General features: G+C 33.8%; 2 protein-coding genes across 22 annotated transcripts in view; both read left to right on the top strand.

Annotated features, from left to right (window-relative positions):
• The window catches only part of LOC105220753 (supervillin), a 363739-nt gene that overhangs the window by 327057 nt on the left and 17489 nt on the right, over window positions 1-19193 (top strand). The window lies entirely within an intron of this gene.
• Window positions 4295-15161, top strand: LOC105220755 (uncharacterized). Of its 4 annotated transcripts, none has more exons than XM_054228609.1 (2): window positions 4295-4313; window positions 12382-15161. In XM_054228609.1, exon 2 carries the CDS (start codon window positions 12594-12596, stop codon window positions 13647-13649), a length of 1056 nt encoding a protein of 351 aa, XP_054084584.1. In that variant the 5' UTR covers window positions 4295-4313; window positions 12382-12593; the 3' UTR covers window positions 13650-15161. The 4 variants fall into 4 exon arrangements, with proteins under 4 accessions (XP_054084584.1, XP_011195543.2, XP_054084582.1 ...); XM_011197241.3 differs by lacking the exon at window positions 4295-4313 and adding an exon at window positions 9604-10059; XM_054228607.1 differs by lacking the exon at window positions 4295-4313 and adding an exon at window positions 9604-10078.

Here is a 19193-nt window from a genome sequence, read left to right as displayed (position 1 = left end):
ATCATGATTACACAATATATTTCTATATCATATATTGTTTTATGATATTATTTAAGAATATATTTTAGGAAGGTTGCACTTTTTATTTGAAAGAAGAGCTTGTATGCAACTGAATAGTCGAGACTCTCGTTTGATTTTACGTTAGATCACAATGAATCACATATTCAATTGCTTCTTCGCCAGATCACATATGTATATTGCCCTTTTATATAATAGCTCTTCGGTTGTTAGTTACATTTTTAGAAAAAAAATTGTTGCCCACTTCAATCTGGTGACCAATTCTACAGAAATATTTATTAATAAAAAATCTACACACCTATAACATTTTCTTTATCGTAGTCATAAAATTTCCAATCTGCATACCTTCCTACAATCCATACAATATTATCGGTGATGAAAACAATAAAGTAAATAATAAAAACAACAACAGCTTTTAGAATGAAATAATCATAAAAAATGCAATTAAAGCAATTCTCGCAAAACATGAGCGCTTATCAGAACAAATAAAAACAACACAAAAGATATGACGGAATCCAAAACAAAGAAAGCTAAATCACGATTTAAGTCAAAGAAACACGAGTAAACAGACGGCAGGCATGAACTCCAAGCTAAAGAAAACAGAACGCAAGAACGTTAATGCCAGAGTTGGAATTCAATAAATTAAATTACGAAGCAACAAAAACCAAAACAACAACAGCAAAAACATAACATCATAATAATAAAGCACAATCCACAATCCAGGCAAATAAAAGACTTCAAGAACTCAAATGAAAGGTATTGCTGATGATTCAGTGCTGAAACTAAAACAAAAAAATTGAAAATAAGAAAAACAACAAATTTAAGTGACGAACGCGATCGTTTGTCGAACGCATAAATCTGTATGGTACACCAGTGATTTGCTCCAACAATAAGCGCTGATCAATGATGATGATGGCGCTCGCACAATAGCCATTGGCATTTGCTACCGCGCATGCGCACCCAACAACCGATCAGACCAAGCAGCCGCTGCCACTCACTTATTGCTTGCTGCCTGTAAAGCAATAAAATTGCGACTATTCAATAAATAGAAAGAAATTGACTGTGCCAACATACGTAGTAATCAACGGTAGCTGCCACTCGCAAGTAATGGCTCAAATGAAACGCATAAATATTATAGCTACAACAATAAATATGCCGCAGAAACAACAAAAAAAAGTAAAAAAAACACAAAACCACCAAAGCGCAGTAGCTCAGCCCGCGGCTAAGGTTGTAAAAACAATTCTTCAACTTCCAACTCCAACTGTCCATTTATCACATTGAACAAAAGAACCAATTACAAAGTTATGTTGCGGCTCACATACACACAAACAAACAGACAACCATAAGTAGTATTCATGCAATGTGGTAAGCGCACACTCCTCTCGAATGCGCAGCATTGAATAATGTAAGTGACTTCAAGATCATCTGTCGTCTGGCGCAAAGTCTAACAGAACATTCTACCAAACAAGTAAACGAGCAAGCGAGCTGGCTAAGCTGCCTCTGTAGACAACGCGCGGTGTTGGTCAGCATGAGCGGTTAGCTGTCATTCAGCCGGTCAGTCAGTCAAGTTAAATTGATATCGAAGTCGTGGCAGTCAGTTGGCGGCTGTTGTTGATAGCTCTTTTTTTCCCATCTCGTGTTTTAGTGGTAGTACCGAGTGGCAGACAAAGTCTATGGCGCTATTCAAGTCGTGATTAAAAATGAGCATGCCACAAATATACTTATGTACATACATACATTGTAGCAGCAGTTATGCATTATGCGTTTGTAAGGAAGGTTTTGTAAGCTCGTAAATGATGCTCTAGCAACCCAGTAGAAACAGTAAAGGACAGGCCCAAAGTTCTTAAATGGTTGTAGTTCTAAATTATCCTACGTTCTTCTCCTATATTCTTCAATGCTGTCGAAACCAGAGTCTTGTCTGTCTTATTTCAATCCAGGGAAGCTTGAAGCCCCATCTCTGCAGAGGTGACGGATGTTAGAAATGCTGTGGTATTCACAAAACTGGAGGTCATGAAAGGGTACGAATCCGTTTACCGTTAGAATTACGGAGACTCGACTATCTTTGGAACTATCGAAAGAGTAAACATCAGAACATGGAAACCTTTAAACCTAGATTTATTTAAATTCCACTTACCGAACGTGTAGATACTCTACATACCGCTAAATACAGTAAAGATCGCCTAAAAATAGATCTTTAATCAGTTATATGTCAGACCTTATCTCAGAGCTTATGTCGTCCTATAAAAACCAAAGCTTTTTGTTCTTTTCATCCACTTCGTGTAAACTTTTTTCCGACAGCCTCCACTACTTACCAACCGTCTAGGCTGCTGGATGCCCTTTGCTCATACTTCCCATCTTTCCTTTCTCAGGAAATGTTTATCAGGTATCTATTTGATCAAAGCACGTTTCCTTTTTCAAAGCTTTTTTCCATCTCTTTTACCTCCCCTTTGGTTTAATTTAATTTTAATTTATGTCCTTTTCTGGTTATTCTAGAAGCTGCATTCATTGTGCTTACATTGTTGCACTCCACATAGTATCATTCCTGCATTCCTTGCGACACATAAATTATTACCAAGTTGACTTGTAAGAGCGTTCAAGAACGAAGCTCACGATTATAGCTATATATCATGGAATTATACTTATACGAGTGTGTACATATAAATATTTATGTAATGTAAGGAGCAACTGCGTACCATTTATATATTGAATTGTAAGATCGTTTCTTGAGTAGAGATATGTGGCTGTAATTGCATAAACCATTCATGCTTCTTCTAATTGTTGTTTGTAACTTTATGTTCTTGGACGAAGTCGAGAATCATTATAAGTTTTACACTGATTCCGCTTCGATCACAACGTTTTTCGTGACGGAATTATTGTCGATTTTATTCGAAACTGATATCGATCCCAAAGCCTATATAGAGTACAAACATTATATGGATTAAAATCACCAAACAGATGACCTGATCTTGCCTTTTCGTAAAGATCTTTTGAGATTTCGTAAGGATTTCTGGGGTTTATAATTCATAATAATTTATGAATACGGCCTTTGGCCTATGGTTACATATATTTATTATTTACAAAACATTTACCACATCTGTGGGACGTCGATTCCAGTAAAAATTTACAGTGTTCTCTCAAATCTCCATTAAACTCTACTTTCCTTATCTTTAAGCTGAAAGAAATATGTATACAGCTTTTGAATCCGTAAAGCCCCTTGTAATATATACTAAAACACCTAAAGATATATTTTTAGCAAGATTTCTATTGGACCACAGATGTAAGAATTATGTAATTTCATCTCCTATTGCTTACTGTTCGTAGTGTTCTTTGGTTTACCAAAAAAATACTTGGAAATTCTCCAATACAAGAAAGGAGTCATAAAATCATATACCAACACACAGAAATACAAAAAAAACTCCTAACATTCCCATATGAGTAACAGATGATTCATCATTCTTGCGTGGCTTGCCGGCTGATCGTGCCGCATGCACAGTTAATGCTACAGCAGCCAAGAAGGGAAGCAAGATCACAACCTCTTCGATAGCATACATTTGCATAGACGCACACACACCCACCAGAGAGAGCGATAATCCTTTTTTTATTCTTTTTACAAATTGCGCTCGCCTTCCTCAAGAACCGGGTTTGGGTTTTTTCTTTGCTCGAGTTGCGCATGCGTTTCTGTCGCATTGCGTCAGGCGACTTTTTTTATACAAATTTTCTTTTAATATCTTCTCATGTTTGTGTATGTGAGTATGAGGAACCAAGTCATCCTCAGCCAGCTCGCGCTTCATACGAGAGTGTGAGCTTGAGTGCAAGTCTGCCGAACTTTCATCTTTCTCCATTTGCGTATATTTTATTTTTTTGGTTATTGTGTATGTGTTGTTGTTGCATTGTATGCTCCATAATATATTTGAATGTTTGCGTTGCTCGCTTATTGGCTTTCTGGCTACTCCGGCAGCGCACTGCTTGGCGCGTTTTCTTACGTTCAGTTGAGCACGATCGCTCAAAGTGTTTGCTTGCAGCACGCCGGTAACGTAGCACGTAGCGCGCACTACGGACTCTTGTCGATTCTCATTTCGATTCGATTTGTATTTATTTGTCTTGCACACGTCCTCCTCGGCTGCCGAGCACACCTTTGTACGCGCAGCGTGCATTGTTTGAGTTCTTCTTATCGCCAGCGAGTACAACGTGCAGGCATGCGAGGTGTCTTGTTGCCGCGATAACTGCCAATTCGATCGGGTAAAAGTGGCAAGTGACTAAGTGGCCGTAGTAGCCTTGAAATAAAAATACGCAATGTAAATGTATCGAATGAATTGCACAGAGCAGTTGTAATTGTGAAAACGTTTAATGAATAAGAGGCATGCTGTTGCTGTTGTTTTTTTTTTATTATAAGAACTACTTTTTAACAGACTGCTGATAATGGTTGATTGCTAATTAAATGGATGATTAATTGTTTATTTTGTTTACATACAAACATGAATAAGAGTATGCAATCATTGGCGTGAAATTGGAAGACAATAAAAATAAATAAAATAAATTAAACTGAAAGAACGAAACTCTTCATTGTGTGAAATAATTAACAATTATGTTTCTTAAATTTAATGAAAATTAATGATTTTCAAATAAAAACTAAAAATATAAACAAAAACAATAATATGTTGTGATACAAATATAATTAAATAAAATTCAAAATACAATAAAAAATATTTAATTTAGTAAAAAATAACAGAAAACTATAAAACCAATTAGTTGGATTACACAAATTACTTAAAAATTAAAAATAACTATGATTTTAAATAAAATATAAAATAAATAAATATTTATTATTTTTCAATTTATTAAAAAAAAATATTTAATATTTTTCAATTTATATAACATTAAAAAAATTAAATGTCAATAAAAAATTAAATTAAAATTTTATTAATGGAAAAAAATCAAATAATACTATAGATTACTTTATCATTTTTGTTTTTCAAAATTTTATAAAAATACACAATAAATGTAATAAATTCAGCTTCTTTATTATGACATATATGATTATGTGCCAAAGTATGGTTTATGATTAAAAAAAACTAAATTTACTTCCACTTTCATCTTCCTCTTTGTTCTAATCAGAAGCAGAAAGTTTCAAAAATTAATTTATGCCACTCAAAAGGCACTCTCTTCCTATCAATAGATCTTCTCTTAAGGTTTGACGTGAAGTCTAGACTACCAAATGACCACTTTCGGAGAACATTACCGAAACTTATTAATTCTAAAATTACTATAATAAAACACCATTTAAATATTAAAAATTAATTACAGTTGAACTTCCATAAATCGTACTCTTGAATTGGCAATAGACGTCAAATTTCATACAAATTAACTTCCATAACTAAAAGTCTCTCAAACTGGTAGTTTTTTGTTTATTATGGTGATTGTTTTTTCCATTGGGGAGGTTTTTTTATGTGGTGGGTCCCAAACCCTACGCACAACCGCAGAAGCGGGCTTCGCGTTCTCACTTTAGCTCTCCTTCAAACATATGTCTTTTGGCTACCCAGGGGTTACTTGGTCTAAAACCGGAAGTCGTGAGCTGCTTGAGTCATATGTAAAAGAATCGTTCCTGGCCACTCCCAAGTGAATGGCTCAATGGTATTTGATCTTGATCCTAAAACCAAAAAGGTTTTCCCAACAGTGAACAACTGACACATTCTATTGATCTAGATCTTTGTAGGGAGTTGAATAGAACAGACAACTGGTATAAATACAACAAACTAGCATAAACAAATAGAGTCAGACTAGCAAGCGATTATACCACTTTAATGAGGTAACCACATACTGTCTTGCATTACGTTCAACTGGATAAATGTATGCTTGCTTTCATATGAAAATGTTCTAACAAAGGAGCAGGGGCACAAAAATATCTAATGAAGAGAGCGGCGAATCGAATATTACTAATATCAGTGATATATTTTTGATTTAGAATAAAAAAATAATCACTGCAAATTACTAAATTTATACTAGATCGATAAATAAAGTAAGTCAACTAAGGGTCTCCCGCAAAAACCTCTCGAAAAATGCTATAACACATAATTTTTTGAGATCTTGAGATTTCTCATGTTTATAAAAATTCCTCTCAAGTACGAACAAATAGTTTATTGGTTGGTGATAAATTTAAATTTCTCTCACCTGCTCTCAATGCCATAAAGATATTATGCGTACTAGATATTAATCAGACTAAGTCAACTTACTTGACTTTTGTGCATAACCCACTTAATAAACCACCACATACATTACAAACAAATTTACAACTCTACATACTATATATGTAAATATGTACATAAAATTGAGGTCCAAGTCCACAACCGGCCCACTTTATATGCCTTAATCTTAAACTAAATAAACTTTGTATGCAAATATATACGAGTACATAAAATTTAAGCAAACATGCTTGCAAATTGCCAACAACAACAACATGAGCAACACAAGTGCTTTATTTAAAGCAATTAAGTAAAAATGACACAGATAATAAAAATAAATAAAAACATTTCGAATAATGTCGGTACGCAGTTGTCAAATCGCTGCTGCCAGTGGGCCACTGCGGTAGCAAAGGTGTACAAGATCGTGCGTTTTGCTTTTGTTGTAGTGTGGCGGTGGTGCGCGTTGGGAAAGCCGCCAAAATCATGACAATAATTTAAATGAATTAGCAGCAACAACTGTGTGTCATAGCTTGGCAGTGGTCGCACAGTTCAATACGGTAGGAAATACCACCGCAATCTATCTATTTCGGAAAGTGTTTTGAGGCATGAAATTATACGCCGCACATACTTACATAGGCCCCTATGCCGAGGTATTTTTAGCATGTATTTGTCACAAGGCTAGAAAGCGCTATTAAAGTGAACAGATTACAACCTTGATGATGCAGTTGCCACAAATAGAAGACCATAAGGGAGTGTTTATAGGTGAATTATTGTATTTAATGATATGTATTTTTATGATATGATATGAATTGTGTGAGATAAAAATATTTTTTTTTTACAAAATAGAAAATATTCATGTTTTTGTATCATTAATAGCATTTTTTATGCTCCTGGTGTTGATCCAATTTTTAATAATTTGTGGTATACGTAGCCTTAAGAGGCTAATTGTAATGCCACCGAGACTAAAATCCCCTCACACTAATATGTCATCATTGACCACTCAGTGTTCTTTATGAAATTAATTAATTCAAAAAGTTGTATCTTAGCAACTTCCGAGACATTGTTGAGAAAACCGCGACCGATATTTGCCATCCTTTTCCTGCATAAATGTAATATTGTTTGCATAAGATTAGTGAGGGTGCTCGAGAACCGAGACATCCGAATTAACAGCATAGTCCACTACATGTACGCCCCTCTTTTCTAGATTTAACAACATATTATTCATTTTTAATACCCAGAGAAGTGGACATGGCACGCCTCCTTGAGGTGTACTCCTTTGGATTTTTTTCTTATCCATATTTTCTCTCTCTCATTTTCTTCAAGTGTATTTCTTTGTATAAGATAAAGTGAAGGATTCAAAGATGTAGCTATGAAATTAGAAACATATATTCTAATCTGTTTGCTTTCTAACTCTAATGTTTATACCAGTTCGTTGAATTTATACCAGTGGTAATTTCGATTCGTCTGCAAAATCAATGGTAGCTGATACTGTGAAAAAATAAAGTCAGTTTTACGGATCACTTAATCGAGCCAACATTTTTCTAACATTATTGTGGACCTGTAGAATTAGTAAGAGTCTTAAGTCTGCTTTAGAAGCCGAAAAAAAGCGTGTTTTTTTAGCAATTTTTTTTGAAAGGGAAGGAAATGATTGCGGTAAACGGAATTTTAAGACGATAGTGTACTATATTTAAGGCTTAAAAAACAATATTTATTAGTAAAAAATATTGAAATTTTTTCAAAGTTGTAAGTATTTTTCTGGAGCGTCTGGAGTCTGCACTTGTAAATCGGTACCGGTGATGGAGGTCGTGTGATGCATCTGAGACAGTCGAACCAAACTTTTTTTTTTAATCTTTATAAGTTTATTTTCTTTATGAACTAAAAAAATACCGAAGAAGTTGTAAAATTCCAAATTTTTTCGAAGTTTGAAAAAAATTCACTTTTTTAAGAAAAAAATTGACTTTAAGTTGCAAAACAAGTAGTTTAAATAATACTTTTGTCCAACTTTTTTAGTTCAAATAGAAGATAATTTAATACTGAAGCTATATCATTTTGATTTTTTTCGATCGGACATATATATTTTTTTTGCTATCGCCGGCACCGTTTTCTAACACTTGTGAAAATGAAAACTCGAGAAAACGCGCTTTAAAGTTTTCGGTCCAAACTGCACCTGCTCGACGCTCGGCCACTAAAACTCCTCTAGCTTCAAAAAAATGTCGAATTGGCCTCTGGAATTTTAAAAACATATTCTTGGATAGTTTTGGAAGAGATTTAAAACAAAACAAAAAAATCTATTTTTTGAATCCTGCAAAGCAGACTACTACTGCCTTAAACAAGTGTAAATTTCTCGTTAAAAGCCAAAAAATTAATAATGAAAGGGCTAGTGTCCATTAATTATGTGGGTTGTCGAAAAGTAGGCCAAGTACATAGAAAATGTAAATTGTCAAATCAAAAAATATTTTATCATAAATTCATGTCACATAAAATGTGTGCCATTTTCTACGATTTATATACACATGTATTAAATTGCGTGTGAAACAATTTTCTCTCAAGCGATTTTTTTTGAAAATATCAAAGCAATATGTACATCCAATTTTATAAAAAAAATACTTTCATACTCTAGAAAGTGTGTCCAAATTTTACCTGAGAATATGTTAATAATTCTACGAGTACACACAAACATATTTACCAGTTGGCAAGAAATATTCGTATTTGCCAAGCTTATTCGCATGATTCTCGAAAATGAAATTAGTTGCGCTGCCCGCTAGAAACAGCTGTGCAGCAAAGCAGCAGTTTCAATTTGGAATGCCTATATTCATATACTATATGAAATGTCTGTAAATATGTAAAATGTACGTCAAGCGACACAAACAAATTACAACAAATAATAATAATAAAAGTCTACCACACACCGTTGGCCCCGACCACACTGCCGCTAAAGATGACCAACGGCGTGAAATAAAAGCAAAAATAAATTTCAAATGAAAATAAAAATAAAAAATAAACAATTTGCTCAGATTTTACACTAAACGCTGACATTATAGAACTTTATTTTCTTTCAAAATGCTTTTTATATATATTTACATAGAAGATATGTGTGTGTGAAAACCTTTAGGCAGCCAAGTGTAGCCAGCCGCTGAGCGAAGCTTCGCCATGCACTTGCCAGCCAGCTTCTGTTCCGGCATTTGAAAAGCTAACAAAAGAACAAAAAAATAATACAAAAATAAACAATACAAATTTTTGAAAACAAATTACACATTTGCAAAAAAAAAATTAAATTAAATATAGTACACACACTCAAATATACTAAAAGAGAATCATGCAGAGAGAATGAGCACAGTGCTCCACAAATGGAGCGATCTCGCCTAATTGAGAACACAGCTAGCATGTGTTCTCTCCGCTTCAATGCGCTGATCTCACGGCACTCGCAGTTGGGCGCGCATTTTGGCGAGAGACAGTGCCAAATATTAAACAGTAACTCACGCCCTCAGCCATTAGCAGTAGCTTTGAGGGGGGTTTGGGGTGTTTGTCACGACACTTTTTGCTCACACTTATCTCTTTGTGGGTATGTGTGTTGGTAGCTAATACTCGTACTTGTCTAGTGTTATCGGTTCCGCATTGTGAGCGTTGTACCGTACCGTCTTCCTCACTAGGTTCGGAGCAACGGCAAACTGTGCGGCTGCAAAGAGATTTCAGTTAACGTAGATATTTCGAGACATAACGACCGTAGAACGCGACGGCAGAACGCGTTTTAAACGAAGAATAAAAATAAAATTTTTAAAATAGTTAAAAAAAAATAAAAATACTGCAAAGCATTGACTGTCGAATTGATCTCAAGAAAGTGTAGACAGAAAATATTTGAAATGTAAAGCTTGTTTTTAAGTGTAATAAATAACAAAAATTTAATAAAAATATATAAAAAAGCGCATGAGCAATATTAAAAACGCAAAAAAATAATTTAAAAAAAAAAAAACTTAAACAATTTTTTTACGAAATATATTGAAATTTTTTTCTGTTTTAAATTTTTTCAATTTTTTTTTGTTTTTATTTTACCAAAATATTTTCGCAATTTTTTTGCCACTCTAATAATAAATAAATTTACGCAAAGTAGTGCAGCCGCTGATATTTTTACTTGAGAATTGTGCGAATATTTCGCTTGCAATCGGATATCGCGTGGGTGGCCAGCTGAAGAAGCGGCTGTTGGCAAATATATTTACATACATACATGTGATATTTATACGACACTTGGAGGCATTTTCGATTTGATTTATGAATTTAGATTTTTCTTCAACTGTTCTTATATTCACACACATATATTTATATATAGTTTAGTTGCATTTTACCGGTAGAACTAGTATTGACAAGATCCATGTATAACGGCGAAAGATTTTTTGGTTTCGTTCAGTAGTGCATTTGTAGCTGAGGAAGGTGCATAGAGTGCATAAGTAATTTGAGAAAAATATTTTGGAATTTTAATTAAAATTTGTGAATTTTGAAATATTTGCAATAATAAACTATAAAAAATAAAAAAAATATAAAAAATAATAATGTGCATATTATTTATACAAATTATTAAAAAATAAATTTATATTAATTAATATATATAAGCCAAAGTGAATTACTTTTAAAAAATGAATTATAAAAATCAAAAAATTTTATGAAAAAAAAATATTTGAAAATAACGAAAATTTACTATAATAATTGCTAATAATAATATAATAAAATAGATTAGTCGATTCATTCACTACTTATCACAAAAATAAATTCAATACAATTGTAATACTTTGATATTAATTTATACTAAAACTTGATATCAGTAGTTAGACAACAGTGTCGATTAGTTGATTGGAAAAACTCATCACGTTTTTAATCTGAACATGATTTTTACAGACAAATTACGTGTATAAATAAAATTTCAATCACAATGAAAACTATAACAAATAAAACAACATTAAAATCAAATATTTATATATTTATTATAAAAAGACATACAAATATAGAAATATAAAAAATAGTGAAATTAAATAATAAAATATAAAAAATAATAATATTAAAAAATTAATTATAACTCAAAATTAAAATAAATTTTGTTATAATTCACAATTAAAATATTAAATAAATAACTTATTTGAAAAAAAAAAAATCACAGTAAAAGTATAAATATACTAATAATAACTGTAATACTAAAATCCAAAGGTCATAATACGACACTAGGCCATAAAAACTATTAAACTAATTGATCTTTGTGCTTCAATATTGCTCAGAGCGCTTTTATGCTCAATAAAAGTATTAATATCGCAGCAAAACGCATAAAACTGATAACATATACAGGAAATAAAACCAGCGTAAATAGTACGATTATAGTGAAAAAGAGCGGATGGCAAATTGATATGAACAACAACAACAATATCAATTAATGATTAATAAATCGACTTAAATACTATGACATGAAATAATAAATTTATTTAATATTTAAAAAATATATACTAAATGCTTTAAACATTTTTTGTACGTAGCAAAATTATGACAAATGACAGAAAACATCACCCAAATAATTTGGAGTTAATAGTTCTTCCAGAGGCATATCTGTTTCTTGCCTTAAGTTCTTCTGCTGCTATACTTAATACTGCGATCTTTGGTAGAAACAGTTCTCATCCTGCAATTCGCAAGCTTCTGAGCTATTGCCAGATAGCATCAAAACCGATAAAGGGTTATAGTCCGATTTATCCGAGGATTTTCATATTTTATACTCATAAAAACTAAATTGAAGGGAGGGTTGGGAAAAAAGCTAAATGGAAAGATGTAAATCTCATTAAAAAAAAAGAGTTGTAAGGATTGATATTTTCGATTCTTTACATATACATTGATGGTTTCATTACTGGAACTTATCAAAAATAATCCAAACCCAAATAGCATATTTGAAATCAGAAATAATAAATAAATTAAAAGCCAATAAAATGATATGAAATGTAAAAATATATAAATTAAACTCATGAGTATTAAATAAAATTAAATAATCATTTAAAAAAAAAGTCTTCCAATCCGCGAACGATTCAACCAAAATGCAATACACTGGTTGACTAGAAATACGTTTCTTGTTTACCAGTGCAAACAATCCAAATAATTAGCAACAAAGTAGTTAAAAACCAAGAAAACTAAAAAATAAACTAAAAAAATTATTTTACAGTATTAAAGACGTGTAAAAATATGAATTGTGAATAAAGAATAAATGCAAAAGAACTGAGACTTTGTGATTTGCATAAAAAGCGCTTGTGATAAAAAGAAAAACAAAAAACCATACGTACTACGAACAAACCTCCTGCCTAATAAAAAGACTTGAAAAGAAAGCAAAAATAAAACCGAACTTTTATACCCAAAACACCAACACAATAATTAGCCATGGATATTGATTACCTCGCATACTGGGAGACCTTCCGTGTCTACTTCCCCTACCTCTTCTACAGTTTCGTCTTCCTCACGCTCATCCCAAAATCCCTACGTCGCATAAAAACTTTCGCCGACGCCGACTACGAAGCGAATCGTCACAAATACCATCGCTGCTATGCGCCGGACATTTGTTGTCACACGTTTGGCGAAGCCGCGCCAAAGCCGAAACCGCGCAAAGCTGTAACACGCGTCTACCCGAAACGACACAGCACCGCAGGTACCACCGAAGCATACTATGCTAAACAGGACGTGGCGCCGACGACGAATGCAGGCAATCACATCAAACGACAGGTAGAACCTGCGTCCATACAGACCAACACGCATGTCAATCAAATTGCGAAAATGTTCGAGAATGTGCCCACAGTGACGGTGTCACCCGCCTTGCTGGGCAAGAAAATCAATCGCGTAACACCGACCATTCAGTCCCCGGATGAAGAAGAAACGACACATGCGTCTGCGCCGAAGTCGACATTCAGTGCATCGCGCCTTTCACAGCTCCTCACACAGGAGCAGCTGGAGAGCTCGCTGAGTTTGTTGCAAGAGACAAACACGGACGAAGAGCAGAATTGCTGGCGCGATTCACCGCCACGACGCACACACCGACGCGCCGAGCCGCCCACTTCGTTGCATTACAACGGCGCTGGCACATCTACAACACCATCGACTATCTCGCCAGCCGCTTCGTCACCACCATCCGACTCGCCTCCACTATCCGCCTCGCCGCTCAACGCCTCATCGCCGGTGCTCTTCCGTCCACAATTGAGCATGAAATCCAGTTTGGAGGACATTTTCGCCGCCATCGCACGCAATGCCGAGAAAAGTGAGAATTTCATTTATGCCGGCTGCCAGTCGCTGTCGCCCGTCACCTCCATCGATGACATACTATCGCAGCGTCGCCTATCGCGTCCGCTCTCCGCATACTCGATCAGTGATCTGTTGAGTGAGGAAAGCAGCGCCATGGATGAGGCGCGTGTGGAGAACTTTCTGACGGTGCTCAATAAGACTTGAAGAGGCGCTGGAGCTAGTGGAGCGGAGTTGTTAGCATATAAATATATTTGGTATATATAATATATGTGTCTGTTTGTCTGTGTGTCATCTAGAGTTATATTTAGCGCGGTTGGGGCTGTGAAGTAGTTTATGAAATCAAGGATGGGTGCGTACTTCTAGTTAGCATGTATGTGTGGGTGCGTGTTAGCCTTAAGATATATAGCATTGTAAAAGTTGACAGCCAAGCGCTTACAGTAGTCGCAGTGAAATGTCAAAGTGCCATGAAAACAACAACAATAACAAAAATAAAAAAACAACATAAGTTCCCTCGACTCCAACGCAGACTCACTTAGAGATTTGTGTGCAGCCAGTGCGCGCCTTGCCGACAACCGCTCCAGCGAGCAGCTGCAACTGCAGCTGTTCCAGCGATGAGTCAGACCCCCAGTCAAAGCGGCACGTCAGTCAGTCACAAGTCAGCGTTAAGTTTTGCGGAATTCAGAAAGATAAAGAGTAACAAATGGAAAATTATTTTTATTTTTCCGTAATATTTATCTATAGAGTTGTTGTTTTTGTTTTTGTAGTATAATGTGTGTTGTAGTTGGAAAGCATCAATGAAAACGAGTAACAACAACAAAAAACTGTGAATATCCAATTAATTTTTATGACTTGATTATTGTGTAACTCTTACGTAGCGCGCATAAATTGTAATTGTTTATTACTCACACTGCAGTTACATAAGTATTTAAACGAGTACAGTTATGTGTTTCTTATGTATGTATGTAGATGCAAATATGACATATACACATATTTACTTATTTCAATTACTAAACGGTTCATTTAAAATCACAAAAACAAAAAGCAAAAAAGCAACAACAAATTAACCGTTATTTACTAGCTAGCTACTAAGCCAGCCAGCCAATAAATGCAGGAAGCAAGTCTTTTGCTTAAGTCTTAAGTCTCAAGTCTTATCTAACTATAATCAACTGTCAACTTAAAGCATTAAGCTCAAATCTAATTAATGTCTGGTTGTCATTACACTTTTACTCTCTCATTTAATGGAAGCAAAGCGCGCAGATAAGTGCCGTTGCATTTGTGCAATGGCCGGTGAATTTCAATTTAAATATATATGTATGCTAAATTAAAATTGTATTTTATGTTAATGTATTGCGTATGTACTGTACTTATTATGTAATATTTATATGAATTATATAGTATACAAATATGTATGTATGTAAGTTAAGCGCATTACTAACTGTTTACATATACATACATATATAAAACTGATGATAGCGATTACATAGCGCTTGTCACGCCTCTATATTGCTAGTAATCATACCTATGTACATATGTATGTATGTATAGTATATTTGAATTAAACGAAATTTGAATGCCAGTATCTCACGAACGACTAAAATGTAGAACATTAACGATTGTTTATAATAATTTTATTAATTTTTTTTTAAGTATGAGTATTAACAATTTTATGAAATAATGTGTAAATAAATAAACGAACTTATGCTATTTTTAGCAAATTTTGATGTGGTTTTATTGAAAAAAATAGAATGCAAAAAAATTAAAGTTTTTAATTTGGTCGAAGAAATTTTTTTTTTCAACAAAAAATTAAAAAATTTGTTTGCAAATTTTCAAATAAAAAATGTCCAGTAAAAAATTGTGTAGTACTTCGTATTGATTTCTCCAATAAATCTTTTTTTTACAAAAACTTAAAATTTATAAAAATAATCTCGACCAAAATTTCAGAGATTTTACCATTTTTCCCACTCTAGTCTTAAACACACTACTTAAGGCAGTAGACTTCAGGCTTAAAAAAATCGATTTTTTTGTTTTGTTTTAAATCTCTTCCAAAACTATCCAAGAATATGTCTTTAAAATTCCAGCGGCCAATTCGACATATTTTCGAAGCTAGAGCAGTTTTAGTGGCCGAGCGTCGAGCAGGTGCGAATGCTCGTTTTCTCGAGTTTTCATTTTCACAAGTGTTAGAAAACGGTGCCGGCGATAGCAAAAAGAATATATGTCCGATCGAAAAAAACCAAAGTGATCTAGCTTCAGTATTAAATTATGTTCTATTTGAACTAAAAAAGTTGGACAAAAGTATTATTTAAACTACTTGTTTTGCAACTTAAAGTCAAGTTCTTTCTTAAAAAAAGTGAATTTTTTTTTCAAACTTCGAAAAAATTTGGATTTTTATAACTTCTTCGGTATTTTTTTAGTTCATAAAGAAAAGAAACTTATAAAAATTAAAAAAAAACTTGGTTCGACTGTTTCACTGATGTACAAGTGCAGACTCCAGGCGCTCCAGAAAATTCTTACAACTTTGAAAAAATTTCAATATTTTTTAATAATAAATATTGTTTTTTTAAGCCTTAAATATAGTACACTATCGTCTTAAAATTCCGTTTACCGCAATCATTTCCTTCCCTTTCAAAAAAAATTGCTAAAAACCTGCTACTACTGCCTTAAAGAGCTTTTTGTGTTAGTTGTCAACCTCAAAACCATTTTATTCTCTTTTAGTCATTAACTCCCTAAAGTCACCTCGTTCCATCTGTCTTACACTTTTATTTGCACCGATTTACTATTACGTTTCGATAACGTTGGGAACTCATTACTCATCTCATTCGAAAGTGTTGTCATCGTCGTTCAAGTTATATACTTACATATATCTCTAATGTAGGCTGTACGTTTACTACGTGCCGGTACATAAATTACAATTTCACTCTGTCCGCCCCTGTTTCTGTAGAATAGTGAGATTTTGTTCTAGTTGCCTTCGAAATATGGTCATAACCTGATTTCAACTGAAGTAGTTATTGTGTAGTTTAATTGTAAATAAAGCCCTGTTAGTCGAGTTACACGATCCTGTTCATTTCTATGGATCGCAAATGAGTATTGCATATTTGTTTAAGAATCGGCATAGTTTCTTTACCATGAGAATTTTAAGAGAGTATTCAGTGGATAGTTCTCTTGGCGAAGTACTCAGAATCCTATATACATGAACAGTTCCCCACCTATGACAAGTGATACTGTTTCTTGCAGATTCGTTCATTTAGTTCTTGTTTTATCTTAAGGAAAGTCTTGTCATGACCACACCCACATATTTAAACCATGGTTGGTTGAAAAGGCAGGCGAAGAGAGCCTTACCGCAAGCGGTCGCACTTAAGCCCATTGTGCTCTCCAAATGTACACTGATAAGCATCACCTGAACAACTCGATCGATTTAACGAAGCTTCTGAGTTTTTTTCATCCCAGCTGCCCAATTTCTCTTAGATTAGAGTATTGAGAGCCATGGAAGGTATCTCTTCTTAACCGACAGTAGGCTGGGCATGCGCAAAGACAATGCTCTAGTGTCTCGTCATCTTCCACGCATGCCCTGCATTCTGTCGATTCTATTATACCAAGTCTCTGCAGATGGCCTCTTCGAGGTAGGTGCCCCGTGATAACCCCTGCAGCTTCGTTCTCTTTTGCTCAAAACAAGAAGTCCAATGTCAACATTACCCCATAGTAGTATTGTGATCTGGGGCAGTTTAAGGGAACTGCGTTCCCCTTAAAAGGAATTTAAATACCGTCTTCGTTATATAAATTTCCACTTTTTTGGAACTGTATTAGACTTATCACAAGATCGACTTTCTCCCAATTTCAATGCTCTTTTTATAAATCTCACAGAATATGCAATTCTTTGTTCTTCTAAATTATTTTACTTCTCCTAATAGTTATTCACACTTTGCCACATCTGTGTACTTCTTATACATATGTATGTATGTATGCAGCTAAGTGTTGGCTTGTGTTTGAGTGCACTCAATTTAAAATTATCTTTCATATTTGTTCAATTGACGCAAATTAATTTATTTAAAGTGTCTTTGCTATGAGCTAATAGCATCATAAATAATAACAAATTGAGCGGAAAACATTTATATATATTCATGACATATTTATTTTAGATACATATACATTATATACATATGTATGTATGTATATGAAATCAAGTTTTGATGAAAATATTCTGTGTTGAAGGCACACCTCTATAAGAAACTTATAGTTGCATTAGGGCGGTTTGACACGTTTCGAAAGTAGATAACTGCATTGGTGTATAATCTCAAGTTATATTTTCTCGTTTTAAATCGACTAAATAATATTTGTCACCCGGCTTGCATTATTTACTTTGATGTGTAGTGGAATTTGATGTAAAGTAGAATTTCTTATCAATATTTTAACAATTCGCTATTTTGATAGACAAGAAAATATTACTGAAATAAAAAACAAGAAAAAACGTTAACTTCGGCTGTGCCGAAACTAATATACCCTTCACAGGTGCATTCTAAAGACGTAAGAAAAAGTAAGTAAAAAAAAGAAAACATTTTACTAATTCTTTTTAGCCGGGTTGTTTGCTAGAAACATTAATGTTATATAGTTAACCGATCTGAACAATTTCTTCGGAGATTATATTATTACCTTAAGCAGTAATCCATGTCAAATTTCGTGAAGATACCACGTCAAATGCGAAAATTTTCCATACAAGCCATTGATTCCGATCGTTCGGTTTGTATGGGAGCTATATGCTATAGTGAACCGATCTGAAAATTTTTTTCGGAGATTAAATTATTTCTATGAACAATAACTCACACCAAATTTCGTGAAGATATGTAGTAAAATGCGGAAGTTTGCCATACAAGCCCTTGATACCGATCGTTCAGTTTGTATAGCAGCTATATGCTATAGTGAACCGATCTGAACAATTTTTTCGGAGATTAAATTATTTCTATGAACAATAACTCACACCAAATTTCGTGAAGATATGTAGTAAAATGCGGAAGTTTGCCATACAAGCCCTTGATACCGATCGTTCAGTTTGTATAGCAGCTATATGCTATAGTGAACCGATCTGAACAATTTTTTCGGAGATTAAATTATTTCTATGAACAATAACTCACACCAAATTTCGTGAAGATATGTAGTAAAATGCGGAAGTTTTCCATACAATCCCTTGATTCCGATCGTTCAGTTTGCTGGACAGCTATATGATATAGTGGTCCGATATCGGCAGTTCCGACAAATGAATGAGCTTCTTGAAGAGAAAATAACATCTGCAAAATTTCAAAACGATATCTTAAAAACTGAAGGACTAGTTCGTATATATACAGAAAGACAGACAGACAGACGGACATGGCTAAATCGACTCAGTTCAACATACTGATCATTTATATATATACTTTATAGGTCCTCCGACGTTTCCTTCTGGGTGTTAAAAACTTCGTGATAAACTTAATATACCCTGTTCAGGGTATAAAAAACTATGAACTATGAAATAGTTATTAAATTCTTATTGAACAGTTTTAAGAGGCTAGTTCTCAAAAATTTTCCGATTTCACGGAAGACTAATCTGAGATATTTTTCTTAACAATTAAAAATATCTGATCGCAACTTCGAGTCTTAACTAAATGGACCTGTTCTAGAAATAGTAATTTTCTAAAATTTATTATATTTCGGCAGTGCTTTCAAGACCAAATTAATGATCATAGATATCCAGAAATCTATCATATATTTTTCTGTTGTTCA

This window comes from Zeugodacus cucurbitae, chromosome 4 (genome assembly GCF_028554725.1).
Source record: "Zeugodacus cucurbitae isolate PBARC_wt_2022May chromosome 4, idZeuCucr1.2, whole genome shotgun sequence".
NCBI classification, from domain to species: Eukaryota; Metazoa; Arthropoda; class Insecta; order Diptera; family Tephritidae; genus Zeugodacus; species Zeugodacus cucurbitae.
This window is presented reverse-complemented; position numbering and strand designations above follow the sequence as displayed.

Bases quoted from the DNA above. Each gene is read 5' to 3' on its own strand.
- LOC105220755 (XM_054228609.1), top strand. From the start codon at position 12,594: ATGGATATTGATTACCTCGCATACTGGGAGACCTTCCGTGTCTACTTC.